The 23,111-nt window shown below is 46.5% G+C and overlaps 1 protein-coding gene across 1 annotated transcript; it reads left to right on the top strand.

Moving 5' to 3' along the window:
• Positions 1–8,779: 8,779 nt before the first annotated feature.
• LOC306899040 (uncharacterized protein) lies at positions 8,780–11,337 on the top strand (the record flags this gene model as incomplete). The annotated part of the gene is made up of 9 exons (XM_079464991.1): positions 8,780–8,837; positions 9,150–9,238; positions 9,326–9,412; positions 9,500–9,586; positions 9,674–9,760; positions 9,848–9,934; positions 10,022–10,108; positions 10,196–10,282; positions 10,718–11,337. The coding sequence occupies 9 exons, from the start codon at positions 8,780–8,782 to the stop codon at positions 10,829–10,831; spliced, it is 783 nt and encodes a 260-aa protein (XP_079321117.1). The 3' UTR covers positions 10,832–11,337.
• Between the last annotated feature and the right edge of the window lie 11,774 nt (positions 11,338–23,111).

Genomic DNA, 23,111 nt, shown 5'->3' with positions numbered 1-23,111 from the left:
ATAGCGTAGCCCAACCCGCAGCTCTACAGATGTCTGCCAGAGAGGCGCACTAAGCCGATGCCCACGAGGAGGTCACACCCCGAGCGGAGTGTACCGTCACTCAAATGGGCACGGGCTAGGATCGGCACGCCGTAGTGACGGCGTGTGCGACCCAGCGCTACAACTCTCCTCGGATACAGCACTCCCTTTGCTGACCTCCATAACAGACAAGAGCTGCTCAGGGCCTTGAAGCCCTCAGTGTGGTTCGAGTAGAGGCGCAATGCGCTTACTGGACACCCCACGTACAGGTTGGGTCTTTCTCCCGGTGTGGGAGCGCCTGCAAGTTCACCACCTAGTCCCAAAGGGGGGTGGCGGAACTTTGGGCACGTAAGTCGGCCGGGGTCTCAGGATCACGTGAGAGTCACCGGGCCTGAAATTTGGCAATCGGTGGACACGGAATGCTTGCAGGTGCCTCACCCTCTGGATGGACTCGAGCCCCAGCAGGAGAGCCAACCCCCCTCGCAGAACGAGGAAGGGGCTCTCGGCAGGGCCCGAAAAAAGGGGACCCACAGGTCCACCTTAAGGTCCCAAGAGGGTACGGGGCGCGGACGAGGCGTTAGCCCCTCGCGCCCTAGAGGAACCTAATAATCAGGTCATGCCGCCCCAGAGGCTCACCAGCAACTGGTACGTGATAGCCGCGACAGCGGGTACCCACGTTCCAATGTGGAAGGGGAGATTACTCCCCAGCCTCTCCTGCAATAGGACAGCACGTTCCTGAGCGAGCAATTCCGCGGGTCTTCTCCTCGAGAAGAGCACCAGGACGAGAAGGGGCGCCACTTAAAGGCATCCAGCCTTGTGGGCATGGCCCTTGCCTGAGTGACAGTCTCCACCACTGAGGGGGGTAGGTCATCCAGGAACTCCTCGTCCCATCCAGGAGCCAGACCCAGAGGTCCGGCTCGAACGCCACAACGTGTCCATCCCCTGCGAGTAGGCCCTTCGTCAGGGGATTTGGCCAGGGGGAGTTGTCGTCAGGAGTATCAGCTCCGAGGACCAAGTGTAGTTGGGCCCGTAAGGCGCAACTAGCAGCACTTGATACTCCCTTCCCAGACCTTGCACAGGACCTGCGCAATGAAGCTCACTGGGGGGAAGCGTAGTTCCGCTTGTCCCGCGGCCAGCTGCGCGCTAGGGCCTCCGTGTCGAGGGGGGAGCCTCGACCAGGGAGTGCCCAGCGGCACTGGGGGGTGTTCAGGGAGGCAACAGGTCCACCTGTGCCCGCCCAAACCACACCCAAGCCGGCCGCAGTGGTGGAGTCGTCACTTCGCACGAGGTGTCAACTGATGAGAGAGCGCTTGGCTGTCTGGTTCAGGACACCCGGTGGTTATGTGACCTGCAGGGGCTTTGCCACCTGCTGTCTCCACTGGAGGCTGCGCGCTAGGGCCTCCGTGTCGAGGGGGTCCTCGTCCAAGGAATGCCCAGCGGTACTGGGTGGTGTTCAGGGAGGCGACAGGTCCCCCTGTGCCCGCCCAAACCACACCCAGGCCAGCCCGCAGGGGTGGAGTCATCACTTCCCACGGGGTGTCAACTGACGAGAGAGCGCTTGGCTGTCTGGTTCAGGACACCCGGTGGGCCTGTGACCTGCAGGGGCTTTGCCACCTGCTGTCTCCACGGGAGGAGGCGTTTTGGGCGAGTTGCGATGACTGCAGCGAGCGAGTGCCACCCTGAGGTTTAGTACGCTACGCCGGTCGTGCTGTCCGGGCCAGTATGCTGGCTCTGCACGAGAGGCCGGAGCCTCATCAGTGCAAGCAGGACAGCTAGCAACTTGAAGGCAGTGATCTGCCGACGCAGGCGGGGGCCCGTCCAGCGACCCGACACTGCGCGCCCATTGCACACCGCACCCGCACCCCGTAGGGAGGCGTCTGTCGTTCCACGACCGGCCTCAAGACCTGCTCGGGGTTAGGATGCGACGGCAGCAGGCGTAATGACGATACGCCTACTGCCAGTGCGCCACGCTCTCCAGGGAACTCATCTCTGTAGTCAGTGCTGTCGCGGTCCCATGTGCGTCAACCCGAGGGGGACAGGCCACCCCCGAGGACACCATGCCCAGGAGCCTCTGAAACTGATTTCAGGGGACCGCTGGCTGCTGCCTGAAAGTTCAAGCAGCTCAGCACTGACTGTGCGTGCTCGTGAGCGAGCACACCGTCATGGAGACAGTGTTGAGTTCTCTACCAGGAAAAGGGGGAGCTCCGCGCCAGGGAGAGCTGCTCTCTTTTTCCCGGCTGACCCGTTACTGACATGCCAGCCCCTCGACAGTGCCGAGGGAAACTGTACATGAGAGTATGCGGTCAGTTGTCATGAACCACTCCTGGCGTCTGACAGACACCAGGACGCGCTTCTGCGCCTCCCGAACGGCACCCTTGCAAGGTGCTGCTCAAGGTATGCAGCGACCCCTGGTTTTGGGGATGATGAAGTGCGGCTGTCGAAGCCACTGGACATCTCGGCCGAGGGGACGGTTCGATCGCCTTCGCCAGAGGGGTGGCAGCCCCGGCCTGGAGCACAGGAACATCCCTGCCTCTGCTGAGGTAAGAGGATGCCTGAAGTCCGGCGGAGGTCTGGCGAGCTGGATCGAATGCCGAGACGGACCACACTCCCAGCCACCGTGATGGTTTGAAATGCTAACCAAGCACCCAGAGACCTCACAGGGGGGGCTGCGATCTACTTCATCAACCCGCGGGGGTTGGTTCAATGACTAGCAGTGCTGTTCTCCCCGGGGGGAACGGCTCCGCTAAATCACCTGCCAGGCGATGGCGCAGCTCGACGCACCGTCGAAGCGAGAGTGCTGAGGGCTGCTTTATACTCGTCATTGCGTGCCGCCACGACGCAACGTCGAGTTGCCGAACACCATCTTTCAGAGGGTGAGAGCGGCTGCAAGTGGGACCCAGAGAGAGACCTCTCCTTGTGAGAAGGCGGGCACTAGGCCCCCGAAGGGGCCCAGAAGGTGTTTGGGACGCGGCAGGGACCGCCCCAGTCCGACCATCCAGCAACCCAGGCTGGGTCGGGCCCGATGGTTCAATCTCTCTAGGTGGTCCTCCTCTCAACGTCTTCCTCCGGGGGGCCACCTGCGGGGGCACCAGAACCGGAGTCGACGCTGGAGAAGGCCAGGGCTGCTGGGGGCAGACCACGTGCGAGACCTCGACGGCCGAAAGGCGGCCGGGTCACAGCAGGCCGGTCTGTTTCTACACTGTCAAAAGGCTGCTGGAGCAGTCCTTGACAGCGCCACCAATCAGCCGACCTTGCGAGAGGGGAGTCGGGAAAGTGGCCTTTCTCGACATCGCCCCCCTGCGCAAGATTGGGTCCGAGGCATCTTTCCGGGCCACTGATGTGGACATCGTCCGACCCAGCCTGCGCTGCCACCGCGGTCCCCGGAGGGCCAGTCGGCGGCGGCACTACTTGGGTCGGTCTTACCCCGTGGGGCTCTCTTTAGCGCCCTGGCCTGCAGGAAGGCCATGCGTAAGAGTGGAGGCAGCTTGGTCCACGGCACTGCCAGCCTCAACACCAGAGATGTTGAGACCTTACATGCCCTGGACGGTGAGTCTAGGTCAAGCCCCCCAGGTGGCCGCCGTCTGCGGATACCCGCGACTGCATGCTCCACCCAGGGTGCATTGACATAGTCCCTAGCTGCCTCCCCGCCCCGAGGGAAGAGAGGGCGATAGAGTCAGCTAGACGGAAGCGCGCCGAAAAGGGACGCTCCAGGTCTTACTGAACTCCTTATGCAGCTCGGTAAAACTTGGCACTTGAGCCGGGCCCAATGTGCGAGTACCCAGCCGCGAGCACCAGGGCTGCACCGCAACCCGACGCTCACGGCGGTCCGAGCGAGCATGGCTGACATCTTGACGTCTGCTCTCACCTGTGCTCGACCTCCCGAGGGAGGGAGCTTCAGGGAATCGCCAGAGTCTGATGCCAGCAGGTCGCGCTCCGATGTTGCAAGAGACACCTCATCTCCACGGCTCGTGTCCGAGCGCGTGGCTGAGGAATAAGATGGCTTAGGACCATCCTTGGGGACCTGCTAAACAAGCGAGACGGGGCGCGAGCGGTCCGCGAGCCGACCGGCTGACGGATTAACGCTCACGATAATCCCCACATCACCCTCGCTGCTCGCCGCCGCTGACGGCAGGGCCGTAGCCGCTGCGGTCACAGAACGGGAAGCAAACGAGGTGGTGGCTTGCTCTTGACAGAACGTAGCCAACGTGACGCAACGTCTGAATAGCCGTCCGCCCGCAGTGACGCAACGTCTGACTAGCCATCCGCGCGCAGTGACGCAACGTCTGAATAGCCATCCGCGCGCCGTGCGGGCAGGACGAATCCACGAGGCTGCCACAGCGATCGGACCCCCGAACACTTGCGGCAACCACCGTGTCCGTCCCCGTCCTCGATGAGTGTACTGCACCCAAGAGATCAGCGGGCAATGCCACGCTGAGGAAATTGCTCTTTTAGAAAAATACCTCAGGAACTGCCAGGACGCCCAGGGGAATCTCCGCTGCACCGCGTCGTAGAAACCGGCAATTCGAAGAATGTCATCAGATGCGAAGGCTCCGAAGCACAAAAGGTGAATGAATGAGCACGCCGGCTCCCCTTTTATACCCGGATATCCGGGGGCGGAGCCCGGCATGCAAATTTCATTCGCCAATTTCATTGGCCTTTTCAAAATAGTCAGAGATGATTGGTTCTCAAGGGCGAACCCCATCTGTCGGCTTCGACACAACGTCGAGAGACCGACAGAAAGGGAACTATATTTAATCAAAGGTGGTTGTGTATGATTTAATACTATAATGTGATCATGTATTTACACTTATTAAGCATGTTTGGTCTCTTATGTTTTAAGAGCAAAGTAAAGTAAACTCCAGCAATGTCTGTAAGACCCAAGCTTGACACTTGACCAATGCATACATCTATTGGTGGAATGACAAGACAAAAGAAGGTAACAGGAACAGATCTGATTGGTTTAAGAGAGACCCCCTCCTTTGAGGGATTTCACTATAGCTATGGGTTGGAAAACACTGTAAACTTTAGATGCTTTGGGATGAACAAATAAAGTAAATTTCTCGACACCTGGGCCCTCTTGTCTGAGCAATGTTTTGAAACTACAAGAACAACTTTCCATGACACTACCCAAACACAAATATATGTTTTTCAGTAGCACATATTAAAGTTATGTTTACATTACTCAAGTTTCCCACTTATGCTTGTAAAACAATGACAATGTTCAATCATGTTTATACATAAATCAAAAATATGCAACATTATGTATACGTTGAAGTATGTGTTAAGTTAACAGAGCTCAAAAGATTTTCAGGTTTAATTTTTTTTTAAATATAACAAACTCTTCTAAAAAAGAGAAATGAACAATAAACACTAACAAGCACAGAGCAACACTTCCAAATTTAGTCTTCCGCAAAGAATGCTGGGAACTATAAATCCTTTGCCCAGTTTGAACAAAACACAACTCATTCATATAATAGTTATAATGAAACAAGAAAAAATTTAGGGGCAGACCTTATTTTAATTCAATTTACCCATGTTGTTCTTCTTACACATGCACAGATGATGTGTAAAATTATCATCTTAAGTGTATAGTCTAAAAAATAAATAATTGCACACTGACTACTACTTGATCCTGAGATCAGAGGTCCTAATACTATGAGTAAATAAATGACAAATGATAGGATGATCTTACAAACCACTTTATGATAAATTAACAAGCACTAGGGATGGAACGGCTTATTAAAAAAATGTGAACTGTTCAATTTACTAGTCATTGTTCTGTCAGGTCATGCGCTACATGATTTTTATTCACCATACACTGTAAGACTTTCTTGTTTTGATGTCTTTTGCACGGGCAGATCTTCTGCGCTGTCAGTGTTGCATGTGTTCAGAGGAGATGAAGAAAAGTCTGGCTGAACCTATGAAAGAGTGAGAAGAAACATTAAGCATGAATTGTTAGTGACCCAATCCTGAAACCAGCGAGAATGAATTCGGTAACGACTTACTTGTTTTGATGTCTTGTGCACGGGCAGTTCTTCTGCGCTGTCAGTGTCGCATGTGTTCAGAGGAGATGGAGAAAAGTCTGGCTGAACCTCTGAAAGAGTGAGAAGAAACATTAAGCATGAATTGTTAGTGACCCAATCCTGAAACCAGTGAGAATGAATTCGGTAACGACTTACTTGTTTTGATGTCTTGTGCACGGGCAGTTCTTCTGCGCTGTCAGTGTCGCATGTGTTCAGAGGAGATGGAGAAAAGTCTGGCTGAACCTATGAAAGAGTGAGAAGAAACATTAAGCATGAATTGTTAGTGACCCAATCCTGAAACCAGTGAGAATGAATTCGGTAACGACTTACTTGTTTTGATGCCTTTTGCACATATAATGAAGTCTTCTAAGTGTACTTCACTTGACTAGTTGTGCTAAATTGAGTAGCCTTTTAATAGATTTTTTCATGAAAGTAAATTAATGACAATAAATAATATTAAACTATACATAGGGTTCACTAAAAGTTCTTCTAAAGAAGTAAACTTCTTCAAATTAAAAATAAGTTAGTAAAATAATGTATCAGCGTACTTTTAAGTTCACTTGTAGAATAGTTGCAGAATCAAAGAAAAACATTTATGGAGAGAACATTGTGGGCCTTATGCAGATTATATTTGAGCTCCATGTCCCAGCATACAGCACACAGATAGGGTGCAGATAGGGATCCTTAAGAACACTGTTCACCCAGATAGCAAATTGACTCCGGAACGGATCCGCCCCAGAAGTACCACAAGCTCCGGAACGGATGTGCAAAACGGATCCGGAATGGAGTCCACTTGCACAGCGCAGCGGATCCAGAACGGATAAGGATGGCGGATCCAGACCAGATCTGGGGCAGACCCGTTCCGGACCTGTTTATAAAGCAGCGGATCCGCCACGGACCCGTTCCGGACCCGTTTATAATCCGCCACGGATCTAGTCATTCTCTCTGGATACCTTCAGATCCCTCATTTGACGATAGTATATTCTGGCCAAAACTAGCTAAAGAAATATTTCAAATCTAATTGACAAACGGATTGCTCTTTTATTTTTAATATGCCTCCCTTTATTAATATTAATAACACATGATGAAATCATTCAAAACGTATAAATCTAAATTCACTCGTTTTAGCCAGTAACAATTCAACTATAAAAAGAGTTTCTTACAGAATGTTTTTAGAGTTGTATTATTTATGTATAGAATTGTATTAACGAAAATGAAATGCAACCATAAATTGTAAAAATATTTTTATTTACTTAAGGAAAAATTAATTTTTTTTAAATGTAGCTCAAGAACCATTTAATTAAATCTTTTTTTGGTGAACATTGGGTTTTCAAAAGATCGATGAATACAAACTAGAAAAAACCAATTTAAATTAGTAATAGTTTAACTGGTAAACGAACACTGAACACAGAAGTTAAATAATAAAACACTACAGTTGGGTGCTGACACTGGGACGGCTCCTTGAATTTCCCCTGTCTGCTGCCAGGTTGAACCACCGTATCACGTGTTTTGAAATCTCATCATCCGTGGCAGCACGGGAGACATGGCTCTTTCTCACAGCACCTGCAATACACAAGCAGAATTATTATTAAACAAACTCATGAAATCACATAGGAGCAACCAGTTTTTTTTAAAGGAAACACCACCGTTCAACATATGTCAAAATGTTCTTACCTCAAGTTGATATGTATCTGTCTCATCTCTGTGTGTTCACTTAATCGCTCTGAAGTGTTTGGTGTTTGGGTCTTAATTCATCCCTGTTTGGATCGTAATGCATGAATGAATGGAACGAATGGTGCTAAGATAAACGTTAACATAGTGGCATCGCGCGCTACAGCGATTAAGTGCACGCACTGAGACAGGACAGATATGTATCAACTATTTTAAGTTAAGGTAACTGCATAGTGGGATATGTAAAAACGGTGGAGTTTTCCTGTAAGGATACACACAACCAATGTTTTCAAACAAACTTGTACAGTCTTGTACAGACACTTCTCTCACTCAGGTACTGGGCTACTCAAAAGCGGTTGCTTTCTAGAATAGTCTGAAAGTAAACCCTAGGTGTATTTTAATGATTCAGGATAAGACAAAAACAAACTTCGGAAGACGGATACATGATGTACTCGCTTTAGATACATTTAAAAACAAAAGAGTTATGCGCTTATATTTTTAAACCAGGTACATTTTGTTACATTTACTTACACAGGAGGAATTTTCTAGACTCCATCTGATTAAAAAAATTTTTCCCATTCATGCCCTTCCAGTTGATCCTCCTCCCAACATCATCATGGAACATGTGGGAAAGGATGTTCCATGTGACACGTTTTGTGTCATGGCCCCCAATAGTTGCCAGGGAGGAAATCTGAAATGTAAAAGAAAATTCTGTTGATTTCTTAGAATTAACACTGGTACAATTATTTACAAAAAGAATGTTGTGTTATTTAAAAAAAAAAAATCTTAAGACCTCGATGACCAATAACCGGTTTCCCTTGTGCTATTTAATATTTTGTGTATATAATAGCATAGATATTGACAGTTTTGGGAAAACGATTTGCCCCAAGTGCTTAATGGGACCATCTGATAGTGGAATCTTAAAGCGAGACATACCAAGCTGACTATCAACTGTCAGGCAACGTTGGGCCGTTCTTAAACATGGAATGACTATGTTTTTTTGATGTGTTTTACACCATTGGCCGACACAGTCTGTTTTTTTTGGGCTGATTCAACATGTAGAATGTATGGAAGAATGTGTGCCGGTGGTGGGCCAAGAGGATTATGGGAAGTGTAGTGCTGAGGGTTAGTGACCTTGTGACTGTGACACCAGTTTGCTTTGGGGCACCATTGATTTTCCAAATTCTAGAATGTAAAGTAAACTTACACTGTAATGAGATAAACTAAAAAAACTCACCACACTCGACTTTACTTGATTATTGGCATGACTTTTCAGCCACTCCTCAAAATTCTCCACTTCCTCCATCGATTTTAATGGAAACTCAACTGGGTTTTCAGGCATTTCCATGTCTTGGACTCCTGGGTTCAATTTGCTCATCAAATAATTTACTTTAGCAATTATTTGCTCCTGCTGTTGTTTTCTTCTCACTCTTTCAGAGGTTCAGCCAGACTTTTCTCCATCTCCTCTGAACACATGCGACACTGACAGCGCAGAAGAACTGCCCGTGCACAAGACATCAAAACAAGTAAGTCGTTACCGAATTCATTCTCACTGGTTTCAGGATTGGGTCACTAACAATTCATGCTTAATGTTTCTTCTCACTCTTTCATAGGTTCAGCCAGACTTTTCTTCATCTCCTCTGAACACATGCGACACTGACAGCGCAGAAGAACTGCCCGTGCAAAAGACATCAAAACAAGTAAGTCGTTACCGAATTCATTCTCACTGGTTTCAGGATTGGGTCACTAACAATTCATGCTTAATGTTTCTTCTCACTCTTTCATAGGTTCAGCCAGACTTTTCTTCATCTCCTCTGAACACATGCGACACTGACAGCGCAGAAGAACTGCCCGTGCACAAGACATCAAAACAAGTAAGTCGTTACCGAATTCATTCTCGCTGGTTTCAGGATTGGGTCACTAACAATTCATGCTTAATGTTTCTTCTCACTCTTTCATAGGTTCAGCCAGACTTTTCTCCATCTCCTCTGAACACATGCGACACTGACAGCGCAGAAGAACTGCCCGTGCACAAGACATCAAAACAAGTAAGTCGTTACCGAATTCATTCTCACTGGTTTCAGGATTGGGTCACTAACAATTCATGCTTAATGTTTCTTCTCACTCTTTCATAGGTTCAGTCAGACTTTTCTTCATCTCCTCTGAACACATGCGACACTGACAGCGCAGAAGAACTGCCCGTGCACAAGACATCAAAACAAGTAAGTCGTTACCGAATTCATTCTCACTGGTTTCAGGATTGGGTCACTAACAATTCATGCTTAATGTTTCTTCTCACTCTTTCATAGGTTCAGCCAGACTTTTCTTCATCTCCTCTGAACACATGCGACACTGACAGCGCAGAAGAACTGCCCGTGCACAAGACATCAAAACAAGTAAGTCGTTACCGAATTCATTCACACTGGTTTCAGGATTGGGTCACTAACAATTCATGCTTAATGTTTCTTCTCACTCTTTCATAGGTTCAGCCAGACTTTTCTTCATCTCCTCTGAACACATGCGACACTGACAGCGCAGAAGAACTGCCCGTGCACAAGACATCAAAACAAGTAAGTCGTTACCGAATTCATTCACACTGGTTTCAGGATTGGGTCACTAACAATTCATGCTTAATGTTTCTTCTCACTCTTTCATAGGTTCAGCCAGACTTTTCTTCATCTCCTCTGAACACATGCGACACTGACAGCGCAGAAGAACTGCCCGTGCAAAAGACATCAAAACAAGTAAGTCGTTACCGAATTCATTCTCACTGGTTTCAGGATTGGGTCACTAACAATTCATGCTTAATGTTTCTTCTCACTCTTTCATAGGTTCAGCCAGACTTTTCTTCATCTCCTCTGAACACATGCGACACTGACAGCGCAGAAGAACTGCCCGTGCAAAAGACATCAAAACAAGTAAGTCGTTACCGAATTCATTCTCACTGGTTTCAGGATTGGGTCACTAACAATTCATGCTTAATGTTTCTTCTCACTCTTTCATAGGTTCAGCCAGACTTTTCTTCATCTCCTCTGAACACATGTGACACTGACAGCGCAGAAGAACTGCCCGTGCACAAGACATCAAAACAAGAAAGTCTTACAGTGTATGGTGAATAAAAATCATGTAGCGCATGACCTGACAGAACAATGACTAGTAAATTGAACAGTTCACATTTTTTTAATAAGCCGTTCCATCCCTAGTGCTTGTTAATTTATCATAAAGTGGTTTGTAAGATCATCCTATCATTTGTCATTTATTTACTCATAGTATTAGGACCTCTGATCTCAGGATCAAGTAGTAGTCAGTGTGCAATTATTTATTTTTTAGACTATACACTTAAGATGATAATTTTACACATCATCTGTGCATGTGTAAGAAGAACAACATGGGTAAATTGAATTAAAATAAGGTCTGCCCCTAAATTTTTTTTTGTTTCATTATAACTATTATATGAATGAGTTGTGTTTTGTTCAAACTGGGCAAAGGATTTATAGTTCCCAGCATTCTTTGCGGAAGACTAAATTTGGAAGTGTTGCTCTGTGCTTGTTAGTGTTTATTGTTCATTTCTCTTTTTTAGAAGAGTTTGTTATATTTAAAAAAAAATTAAACCTGAAAATCTTTTGAGCTCTGTTAACTTAACACATACTTCAACGTATACATAATGTTGCATATTTTTGATTTTATGTATAAACATGATTGAACATTGTCATTGTTTTACAAGCATAAGTGGGAAACTTGAGTAATGTAAACATAACTTTAATATGTGCTACTGAAAAACATATATTTGTGTTTGGGTAGTGTCGTGGAAAGTTGTTCTTGTAGTTTCAAAAAATTGCTCAGACAAGAGGGCCCAGGTGTCGAGAAATTTACTTTATTTGTTCATCCCAAAGCATCTAAAGTTTACAGTGTTTTCCAACCCATAGTTATAGTGAAATCCCTCAAAGGAGGGGGTCTCTCTTAAACCAATCAGATCTGTTCCTGTTACCTTCTTTTGTCTTGTCATTCCACCAATAGATGTATGCATTGGTCAAGTGTCAAGCTTGGGTCTTACAGACATTGCTGGAGTTTACTTTACTTTGCTCTTAAAACATAAGAGACCAAACATGCTTAAGTGTAAATACATGATCACATTATAGTATTAAATCATACACAACCACCTTTGATTAAATATAGTTTCAGCTCAATCCGATCATAACACTAATACCTAATTATTCCAGTTTCTCATGGGCCCCTGTTCATGATGCTCCATAATCCATATCTGCAAGATGTTTATTCCAGATGCCCCTTAGATGAAAACTATGGTGCCCTGTGAGCCTGCAAGCCCACCCACTACAAGTATGCCTATACCCCCTTGCAAGATGCAAGCAAGATGCCCCAGACATCTAGAAAACAACTCAGAAATTACACTATAGTAGTTATGAATAGCAGTTAGGAGACGGAAGAAGCACTTTTTGTTTAAGCTTCCATATGTGTATTATACATTTACTGTGCATGTTACATTACATAATGTCATTTGATCTTATATTGTGTTTGGAGAACACTGCTGACATCCCGCAGTAAAGCAGTTCGACAACAAACAAACAGCAAACCCACCGAGACATCTGTAAGACTAACACATGTCATATTGAATATGACTCTTATGGTTTGTGTGTTTAGTTCAGGCTTCATATAGTTCAGTTATTATTGAGGTCTTCATCCTGGATTCATTATACTCTTACTGTAGCTCAGCGGTAAGAGCATTGATGTATGTGGGCACACACCTATGTATAAATGTAAAGGATAAGTCTCTTCGGATCATAAGAGTCTGCCAAATGACTAAAAGTTTTCATTTCCATCCGTCATGTTAATGTGCAATATGTTGCCGTCATCTATTCATTAAAGACTCGTTCAGGTATAACTTCTTTGTGTTATTTATTTGTTAACTTACATCTCAACACACTGGTTTAACATCAGCACACGAGCAGCAGAAAACACACTTGTAGAGCTCAAGTCAAAATAAAAGGCCCGTTTGTTCACACATGGGCACAATAGCATACATCAAAAAACAAAAGTAACTTACATAAATAATAATATGATTAATGACAACATATAACTCAACAGTTACCATTACAAGTTTAAGTAAACTACTTAAAACACACCTCTTCTGCAAATACTTGACAAATGAAGAGAAACCGTACACGAACCGTCTCTCTCTCTCTCTGTGTCTCTCTCTCTGTCTCTCTGTCTCTCTCTCCCCCTCCCGCCCCGCCCCCGCTCCCGGTGACGTCAGTTTGTTTGTAACGCTAGAAGAGCTCCGTCCCTCAGCGACTCACAAGAGTGAATTTCTGCTCAAGTCTGCGATCATCGCTTCAGTTCATGTCGGATATCAAGTGTTTGAGCGGATCATCTTCCATGAGTGTCCCAGGTACAGCTTTCACCGAGGATAGGAGACCAGAACCTGGTCCTGTCACGGCGCTGTCCGATGGCACTACACACGGTATGTGTTTGTTTTGTAAACACAGTGAGCAAACATCTTTAACGATGATTTCTGGGTGCGAATCGTCTCAATAACACCAGAAAGCGTTTGACATGTTTTTATTTGCATGTCGCGACATGTCTAAACAGTGTTTGTGTGACTGTGTGTGGTTATCTGTATATATTGTTCATAGTATATACCTACTGTCATATTTTCATAGTCCATATGCCCACTGTGTTATATTCTCTCATGTTGTATTCTGTATTTATTCACTGTATATTCTGCACTTCTGGTTAAACCTAAACTACATTTCGTTACACTGTACTTGTATATGTGTGTAATGACAATAAAGTTGAATCTAATCTTATGTGCTGAGGTCACTGCAGCCGGTACCTTCACGATTATAGTTCTTCATATGCGTTTAACGATTCATCCAATACAGCGATTATTGCACATTTCTGGAAGTCAATCTGATGAGAACTTTTATTTATGACAAACATCCATGATGTTAAATCTCTAACAAATCACTTTATGGTCAGATGGACTTCTAGCATATCAGGTCCCTGTCAAAGGTTCTCTCTGTCTTCACAATCATTTCCTTAAGTCAGGGGTCAGTTGTGGCCTAATGGTTAGAGCGTTGGGTTTGTGATCAGAAGGTTCTAATCTCAGTGTCAGCAGGTCATGACTGAAGTGCCCTTGAGCAAGACACCTTACCCCTGATCGCTCTGCAGTAATGTGACACTGTAAAAAAAAACTACTTGTAAGTCGCTTTGGATAAAAGCGTCTGCCAAATGAATAAATGTAAATGTAAATGTTATGTGTCAGTTGTGGCTTTTGTTTGGTCATTTTTACAGTGTGTTTTTCTGTGTTGTAGAACAACATGCCAAAGATAAAAAGAGGAAAGGAATCCGTGGCTTCTTTAAGAAAACTTGGAAGGCTATGAAGCGTCCCTTCAGTCGCAGCTGCCACGAGACCCAAGTGGAGACTATTGTACAGGACGAGCCCGTCCCGAGCACTTCAGGCCTCCAGCGAAAATCTGACAGAGAACAGACCGGTCCCTGCCAGCCACCGACTACAGCTTCTCCACCCAAAGAGGCCCGAGCCGATGATCTGGAAGTAGTCAGAATCATCCAGCAGGACCCTGCGCTGCCAGTTGATGCTTCAGCAGAAGACATAGATAGTGTCAGCCCACAGGACAATGAGGACCAAGGTGAGATGACAAACCTGGACATTTATGATGATAACAGATATATCATACTTCTGTGTGCCTCAGTCGGAAAAGCCAAACACATGATCAACGTTCTCTTTGTTTTTGATTATCACTGTTGTTGTTCTGTGCTTTAGAACAACATACCAAAGAAGAGAAGAGGAAAGGAAAGGGTGGCTGCTTCAAGAGAGCATGGAAGGCTTTAAAGCGTCCCTTCCGTCGCCACCGCTGCAAGGACAGAGAGAACAATAAACAACAAGGTGAGGTGATAAAACCGGGCAAACCTAGACATGTATGCAGATAACAGCTGAATGAATGACACGTTTTCTGTCCGCCTGAGTCTGAAGGGCCAAATACATGATGATATACAGTAACACACACTTCTGTGTTTTAAAATAGAGAGCAAGAAAGGAAAGGGTGGCTGCTTCAAGAGAGCATGGAAGGCTTTAAAGCGTCCCTTCCGTCGCCACCGCTGCAAGGACAGAGAGAACAATAAACAACAAGGTGAGGTGACAAAACCGGGCAAACCTAGACATGTATGCAGATAACAGCTGAATGAATGACACGTTTTCTGTCCGCCTGAGTCTGAAGGGCCAAATACATGATGTAATACAGTAACACACACTTCTGTGTTTTAAAATAGGGAGGAAGAAAGGAAAGTGTGGCTGCTTAAAGAGAACACGGAGTGCTTGTAGCCGTCTCAAGTTGGCATCAATAAGAAAGGTGCAGTTAATAGATTATTTCCTCCAAAGTTGTCCCAACTCCTTGGATGACCACATGGACTACTTCCGCTGCCACCACCACCACTGCTGCGAACACGATCACAGCTGCTGTTTGACAGAAGAGCAGATTTATTTAGGTGTCCGAGAGCAGATCTTGTCGACGGTGCCTTCAGTCACTCGCCCCTTTCTGAGCTTCCCAGAACAATGTAAGACGAAACAAATGTGCATGTCATCATTTATGCTCATCATGACTTTAAATGTTATTTTTGGGTGTGTGTTTGGCCTCTGGCTTATAATTTCAATCAATGCAGATCGAGTTGAAAACCGCAGGAAAGAGAGGAGGCATCCCGTCATGCGCTTCCGCTCCAAAATCAGGGTGGTGCCCACGCTAGAAGGTGAGATGACAAACAGTAATTGTGTAAACCTGGACATTTCTGTTGATGTTCTTTTCGTTGAAATAGTTCATTGAAATAGGCGAATACGTGATAATCACACACTTGTAATTATAGTTATTTGTTCTGTGTTTTAGAACAATGTAGCAAAGAGAAGAAGAAGAAAGGAATCCGTGGGTTCTTCAAGAGAAGGTGGAAGGCTGTAAAGCGTCGCTTTCGTGATCGCGAGACCAGAGTGGAGGCTTTTGTGGAGGACGATCCCGTCCCGTGTGCTTCCGGCCTCCAGCAAACGGCTGACAGCAAGCAAATCCGCTCTGAGTGTTCTTCTGTCCGTGTTTCCACTGGCACAGAGAGCGTCAACCTCCAGAACAATGACAAGAACAAACAACACAGTGAGATGAAATAACCTGGACATTTATACTCACAATTTGCCTTTTCACGTCGATTGTTGTGACTGTTATAATCACTGTTCTGTTACTTTGTGTTTTAGAAAAACGTGCAGAAGAGATGCACCAAAGAACACCGCTGTCTGTTCCCCCGATGTTTAAGCCGTCTGATGGTGAGTCCTCCAGTTACTTAATCGCCTGCGGTTATATTTGAAATTTCACCCGATGAAACTAACCACAAAGATCACTGGACAATCACATGAATTGGCCACATCATATACAGTTATACTACATTCGCTGTGTCTGTGTGTTTTTCAGGAATATTTCGTTCTCTTTATCACGAGGAGGACGTTGTTTTAGGGCAGGAACGCCTCGGCAAAGTCAGTTTGGTAACCCGAAAATCCGATGGCCAAAGGGTAGCGCTATTTCACCAAACATTTTACTCCTTTTGTACCTAGAGATGAATCAACACATGTACGCATTAAATGGATTGTGATATAATCGTGTTTTTTTTATTTACAGCTCGCTGTCAAAGAAGTCCATAGGCCTTTTTGGATCAATTTCACTTATAGTATGGTAAGTTGATCAATCAGAATGCATTTATGTGTAGTTATTCAATGGCCTATGACACGATACAATTAATATGAACCTGCAGTAAACAAGAATATAGTCCACAGAGCTTTGAGCAGGTCAGGTGTTTGTGATCGTATCTACATAACGTCCATCCAAATATAAGCGGGAAATGTTTACGATAGCGAAGTAACCCTGTCTTATACTCTTTTCTCTAGGCTGGTTATACCGATAAGGTGATGACCGAAGTGGCAATGATGACTCTACTGAAACAACCTCCCACGAGCCCCTACGTCATACAAATGTTGGAGTGGTTTCACGAGCCCTTTCATACGTTTATTGTCATGGAGGACCCTGGTTCCTGTGTTGTATTGAGGAAATTAATCGACCATAATCCGCTGAACGAAAAGATAGCACGCGTCATTATGCGTCAGGCAGTACAGGCAGCACAGCACTGCATTTCCCACGGCGTCTTTCACTTCAACATCAGTGCAGACACCATTCTGGTCAACACAAGCACTTTGGACATCAAGCTGTTTGACTTCGGCTTTTCGGAGTCATATACTGGCAAAATATGGCATCAACGTGCCGGTGAGCTAGCGCTTCGAACCGTTTGTAAAAACATATTCATCATTTCGATTTTTCACTGATTCCCTCAACTCTGATAACTTCTTTCTCACAGATGACGAAATACCGTACGTGTACGAGTACAGAGCCATCTGGGCAAACGTCTGGCAACTAGGGATCCTCCTGCGGCAAATGATCGACGGACCTCACGATCCTTACTCCATTTTGACCTCTCAGGGTGAGTGAAGTGACAAACAAATGTTGCCGTACGTTAATAGAGCAGATGTCATATCTAGCAAGTACCAGTGTAAAACCGTCCTAAATGTTTCCGGTGTGACCTTGGCATTACGTCATCAGAGACTTGATAGAGTTTAGTTAAGATGATCAGAGGTTATGTGTGTCAGGGGTCATGACTAACCAGATCTCTTCTTCAAACTTTTACAGCATGCAGAAACCTTATGAATTGGTGTACATCCATTGATTCAACGAAACGGCCAACGTTGGAACAGATCTTACCTCACCGCTGGTTTACCCAAGGATGACATCTAAAAGTTTGACAGACACGTGTTCATTTTTAGTAATTTAGTTAGCTGGTCATTTCAGTGTTTATTTATTTTCTGCATAGACTTAGACTGTATGAGATCGACACTACACTGATATCATTTTTAGTAATTTAGTTAGCTGGTCATTTCAGTGTTTATTTATTTTCTGCATAGACTTAGACTGTATGAGATTGACACTACACTGATATCATTTTTAGTAATTTAGTTAGCTGGTCATTTCAGTGTTTATTTATTTTCTGCATAGACTTAGACTGTATGAGATTGACACTACACTGATATCATTTTTAGTAATTTAGTTAGCTGGTCATTTCAGTGTTTATTTATTTTCTGCATAGACTTAGACTGTATGAGATTGACACTACACTGATATCATTTTTAGTAATTTAGTTAGCTGGTCATTTCAGTGTTTATTTATTTTCTGCATAGACTTAGACTGTATGAGATCGACACTACACTGATATCATTTTTAGTAATTTAGTTAGCTGGTCATTTCAGTGTTTATTTATTTTCTGCATAGACTTAGACTGTATGAGATCGACACTACACTGATATCATTTTTAGTAATTTAGTTAGCTGGTCATTTCAGTGTTTATTTATTTTCTGCATAGACTTAGACTGTATGAGATTGACACTACACTGATATCATTTTTAGTAATTTAGTTAGCTGGTCATTTCAGTGTCCCGAGTGACCCTAGGAGCTATGTTGTCGGGGGCTATATGCCCCTGGTAGGGTCTCCCAAGGCAAACAGGTCCTAGGCGACGGGTAAGACTAAGAGTGGTTCAAAAACCCCCTATGATGTTGAATATAACAAGGACCGTGACGTTGCCCGGTATGGCGCAACCGGGGCACCACCCTAGAGCCAGGCCCGGGGTCGGTGCTCGTATGCGAGCGTCTGGTGGCCGGGCCTTTCCCCACGGGGTCCGGCCGGGCTCAGCCCGAAGGAGCGACGTGGGGCCGCCTTCCCGTGCGCTCACCACGTGCGGGAGGGACCATAGGGGGTCGGTGCGTAGTGGATAGTGGATCCCTGGACACGGAAGCTAGCTCTAGGGACGTGGAACGTCACCTCGCTGGGGGGGAAGGAGCCTGAGATGGTGCGTGAGGTTGAGAGGTTCCGACTAGAGATAGTCGGGATCACCTCTACGCATGGCTTGGGCTCTGGAACCACACTCCTCGAGAGAGGATGGACGCTTCATCACTCTGGAGTTGCCCATGGGGAGAGGCGGCGGGCTGGTGTGGGTCTGCTTATAGCCCCCCAGGTCTCCCACCATGTGTTGGAGTTTACCCCGGTGAACGAGAGGGTCGTTTCCCTGCGCCTACGGGTCGGGGGTTAGGTCTCTCACTGTTGTTTGTGCCTACGGGCCGAACAGCAGTGTAGAGTACCCGACCTTCTTGGAGTCTCTGGGAGGGGTGCTGGAAAGTACTCCGACTGGGGACTCCGTCGTCCTACTGGGGGACTTCAACGCCCATGTCGGCAACGACAGTGACACCTGGAGGGGCGTGATTGGGAGGAACGGCCCCCCTGATCTGAACCCGAGCGGTGTTCAGTTATTGGACTTCTGTGCTAGTCACAGTTTGTCTATAACGAACACCATGTTCAAGCATAAGGGTGTCCATCAGTGCACGTGGCACCAGGACACCCTAGGCCGCAGGTCGATGATCGACTTTGTGGTCGTTTCATCTGACCTGCGACCATATGTTTTGGACACTCGGGTTAAGAGAGGGGCGGAGCTGTCAACTGATCACCACCTGGTGGTGAGTTGGATCCGATTGCAGGAGAGGAAGCTGGGCAGACTCGGCAGACCCAAACGTACTGTAAGGGTCTGCTGGGAACGCCTGGCCGAGTCTCCTGTCAGAGAGATCTTTAACTCCCACCTCCGGCAGAGCTTCAACCAGATCCCGAGGGAGGCCGGAGACATTGAGTCCGAGTGGACCATGTTCTCCGCCTCCATTGTCGAAGCGGCCACTCGGAGCTGTGGCCGTAAAGTCTCCGGTGCCTGTCGAGGCGGGAATCCCCGAACCCGGTGGTGAACACCGGAAGTAAGGGAAACCGTCAAGCTGAAGAAGGAGTCTTATCGGGCCTGGTTGGCTTGTGGGACTCCTGAGGCAGCTGACAGGTACCGGCAGGCCAAGCGGACTGCTGCCCGGGTGGTTGTGGAGGCAAAAACCCGGGCCTGGGAGGAGTTTGGTGAGGCCATGGAGAAGGACTATCGACTGGCCTCGAAGAGATTCTGGCAAACCGTCCGGCGCCTCAGGAGAGGGAAACAGTGCCCTACCAATGCTGTTTACAGTGGAGGTGGGAGGCTGTTGACCTCAACTGGGGATGTCGTCGGACGGTGGAAGGAGTACTTCGAGGATCTCCTCAATCCCACCGTCACGTCCTCCATTGAGGAAGCAGAGGCTGAGGGCTCAGAGGTGGACTCGTCCATCACCCAAGCCGAAGTCACTGAGGTAGTCAAGAAACTCCTCAGTGGCAAGGCACCGGGGGTGGATGAGATTCGCCCTGAGTACCTCAAGTCTCTGGATGTTGTGGGGCTGTCTTGGCTGACACGCCTCTGCAGCATCGCGTGGCGGTCGGGGACAGTGCCTCTGGGATGGCAGACCGGGGTGGTGGTCCCTCTTTTTAAGAAGGGGGACCGGAGGGTGTGTTCCAACTACAGGGGGATCACACTTCTCAGCCTTCCCGGGAAAGTCTATGCCAGGGTACTGGAGAGGAGAATACGGCCGATAGTAGAACCTCGGATTCAGGAGGAACAGTGTGGTTTTCGTCCAGGCCGTGGAACGCTGGACCAGCTCTACACCCTCTACAGGGTGCTGGAGGGTTCATGGGAGTTTGCTCAACCAATCCACATGTGTTTTGTGGATTTGGAGAAGGCATTCGACTGTGTCCCTCGTGGCATCCTGTGGAGGGTGCTTCTGGAGTATGGGGTCTGTGGTCCTTTACTAAGGGCTGTCAGGTCCCTGTACGGCCGAAGCAGGAGCTTGGTTCGCATTGCCGGCAGTAAGTCGGACTTGTTCCCAGTGCATGTCGGACTCCGGCAGGGCTGCCCTTTGTCACCGGTTCTGTTCGTAATTTTTATGGACAGAATTTCTAGGCGCAGCCAGGGGCCGGAGGGTGTCAGGTTTGGGGACGACACGATCTCGTCTCTGCTATTTGCGGATGATGTTGTCGTGTTGGCCCCTTCAAACCAGGACCTTCAGCATGCACTGGGACGGTTTACAGCAGAGTGTGAAGCGGCTGGAATGAAATCAGTACCTCCAAATCCGAGGCCATCAGTCGGAAAAGGGTGGCTTGCCCACTTCAGGTTGGTGGAGAGTTCCTTCCTCAAGTGGAGGAGTTTAAGTATCTCGGGGTCTTGTTCACGAGTGAGGGAAGGATGGAACGGGAGATTGACAGACGGATCGGTGCAGCTTCTGCAGTAATGCGGTCGATGTACCGGTCCGTCGTGGTGAAGAAAGAGCTGAGCCGCAAGGCGAAGCTCTCAATTTACCGGTCAATCTACGTTCCTACTCTCACCTATGGTCATGAGCTTTGGGTCATGACCGAAAGGACAAGATCCCGGATACAGACGGCTGAAATGAGCTTCCTCCGCAGGGTGGCTGGGCGATCCCTTAGAGATAGGGTGAGAAGCTCGGTCACCCGGGAGGAGCTCGGAGTAGAGCCGCTGCTCCTCCACATCGAGAGGGGTCAGCTGAGGTGGCTTGGGCATCTGTTACGGATGCCTACTGGACACCTTCCCCGGAAGGTGCTCCGGGCCCGTCCGACCGGGAGGAGACCCCGGGGAAGACCTAGGACACGCTGGTGGGACTATGTCTCCCGGCTGGCCTGGGAACGCCTCGGTGTCCCCCCGGAAGAGCTGGAGGAAGTGTCTAGGGTGAGGGATGTCTGGGCATCTCTGCTTAGACTGCTGCCCCCGCGACCCGGCCCCGGATAAGCGGTAGAAAATGGATGGATGGATGGATTTCAGTGTTTATTTATTTTCTGCATAGACTTAGACTGTATGAGATTGACACTACACTGATATCATTTTTAGTAATTTAGTTAGCTGGTCATTTCAGTGTTTATTTATTTTCTGCATAGACTTAGACTGTATGAGATCGACACTACACTGATATCATTTTTAGTAATTTAGTTAGCTGGTCATTTCAGTGTTTATTTATTTTCTGCATAGACTTAGACTGTATGAGATTGACACTACACTGATATCATTTTTAGTAATTTAGTTAGCTGGTCATTTCAGTGTTTATTTATTTTCTGCATAGACTTAGACTGTATGAGATTGACACTACACTGATATCATTTTTAGTAATTTAGTTAGCTGGTCATTTCAGTGTTTATTTATTTTCTGCATAGACTTAGACTGTATGAGATTGACACTACACTGATATCATTTTTAGTAATTTAGTTAGCTGGTCATTTCAGTGTTTATTTATTTTCTGCATAGACTTAGACTGTATGAGATTGACACTACACCGATATCATTTTTAGTAATTTAGTTAGCTGGTCATTTCAGTGTTTATTTATTTTCTGCATAGACTTAGACTGTATGAGATTGACACTACACTGATATCATTTTTAGTAATTTAGTTAGCTGGTCATTTCAGTGTTTATTTATTTTCTGCATAGACTTAGACTGTATGAGATTGACACTACACTGAGATCATTTTTAGTAATTTAGTTAGCTGGTCATTTCAGTGTTTATTTATTTTCTGCATAGACTTATACTGCAAGAGAGCGGCACTACGCTGATATTTTTATTTTCATGTCTCATCCTCAGGTTCCAGAGGACACCCGAGGCCCAGCTTCAGTATCGCTGTGATGCTCATCATTAACAAAGGACACTCTTGGTGGTTTTTGTTCTATTATTTATATGATTTAACTGCATGCATTCCACAGAATGTCACAGCTTACATTCTCTCTCTAGTGGCAGCTGTGTAATGTTAAAGGGATATTTCAGACAAGATGTTGGTTGGAAATCTCTTTACATACTGATAGCAGTCAAGAAGTATTGTGGTCAAATAATATTTTTTAATATATCTTTATATATATCTTTCAGAATATATATTTTCTGTGAAAGGCGTAGGACAAAAAATTATTCGCCCAATCAAAACGCTCTGGCCGAAAGCTGTGACTGGTCATGTTTACATTTTCAGCCATTGTTCACCCTGTTCACGCAGACAGCATGCGTCATAAAGCACGCTCACACCTGCTGTGTCAATGTAGGGAGAATGGCAGACAAACAGCAACAATTAAAGTGTCCTGCGGAACGGACAACAAGTAAATCTACCAAACAAAGTTTTTGAAAAAGCAAAGACTTGAATCAACATCGGTTTAGCTTTAACATGGAGACAGCTCCGGCAGGCAAAGGGTCTGAAAGACGATAACATGGTTTATGTACACGAAACACATCCATGTGTTAGGAGGAGGCGTGGCTTTGGACGGCCAATTGCATAGGTTATATTATAATTTCGGTGATAGCAGGCTAAAGTTAGTACCTTTCCAAATCAACCACCCTACCTTTAAGGCATCCTAACT

This window comes from Barbatula barbatula, assembly GCF_947034865.1.
Source record: "Barbatula barbatula genome assembly, chromosome: 9".
Lineage (NCBI taxonomy): Eukaryota > Metazoa > Chordata > Actinopteri > Cypriniformes > Nemacheilidae > Barbatula > Barbatula barbatula.
The sequence above is the reverse complement of the archived record's forward strand: the minus strand, read 5'-3'. Positions and strand labels throughout refer to the sequence as shown.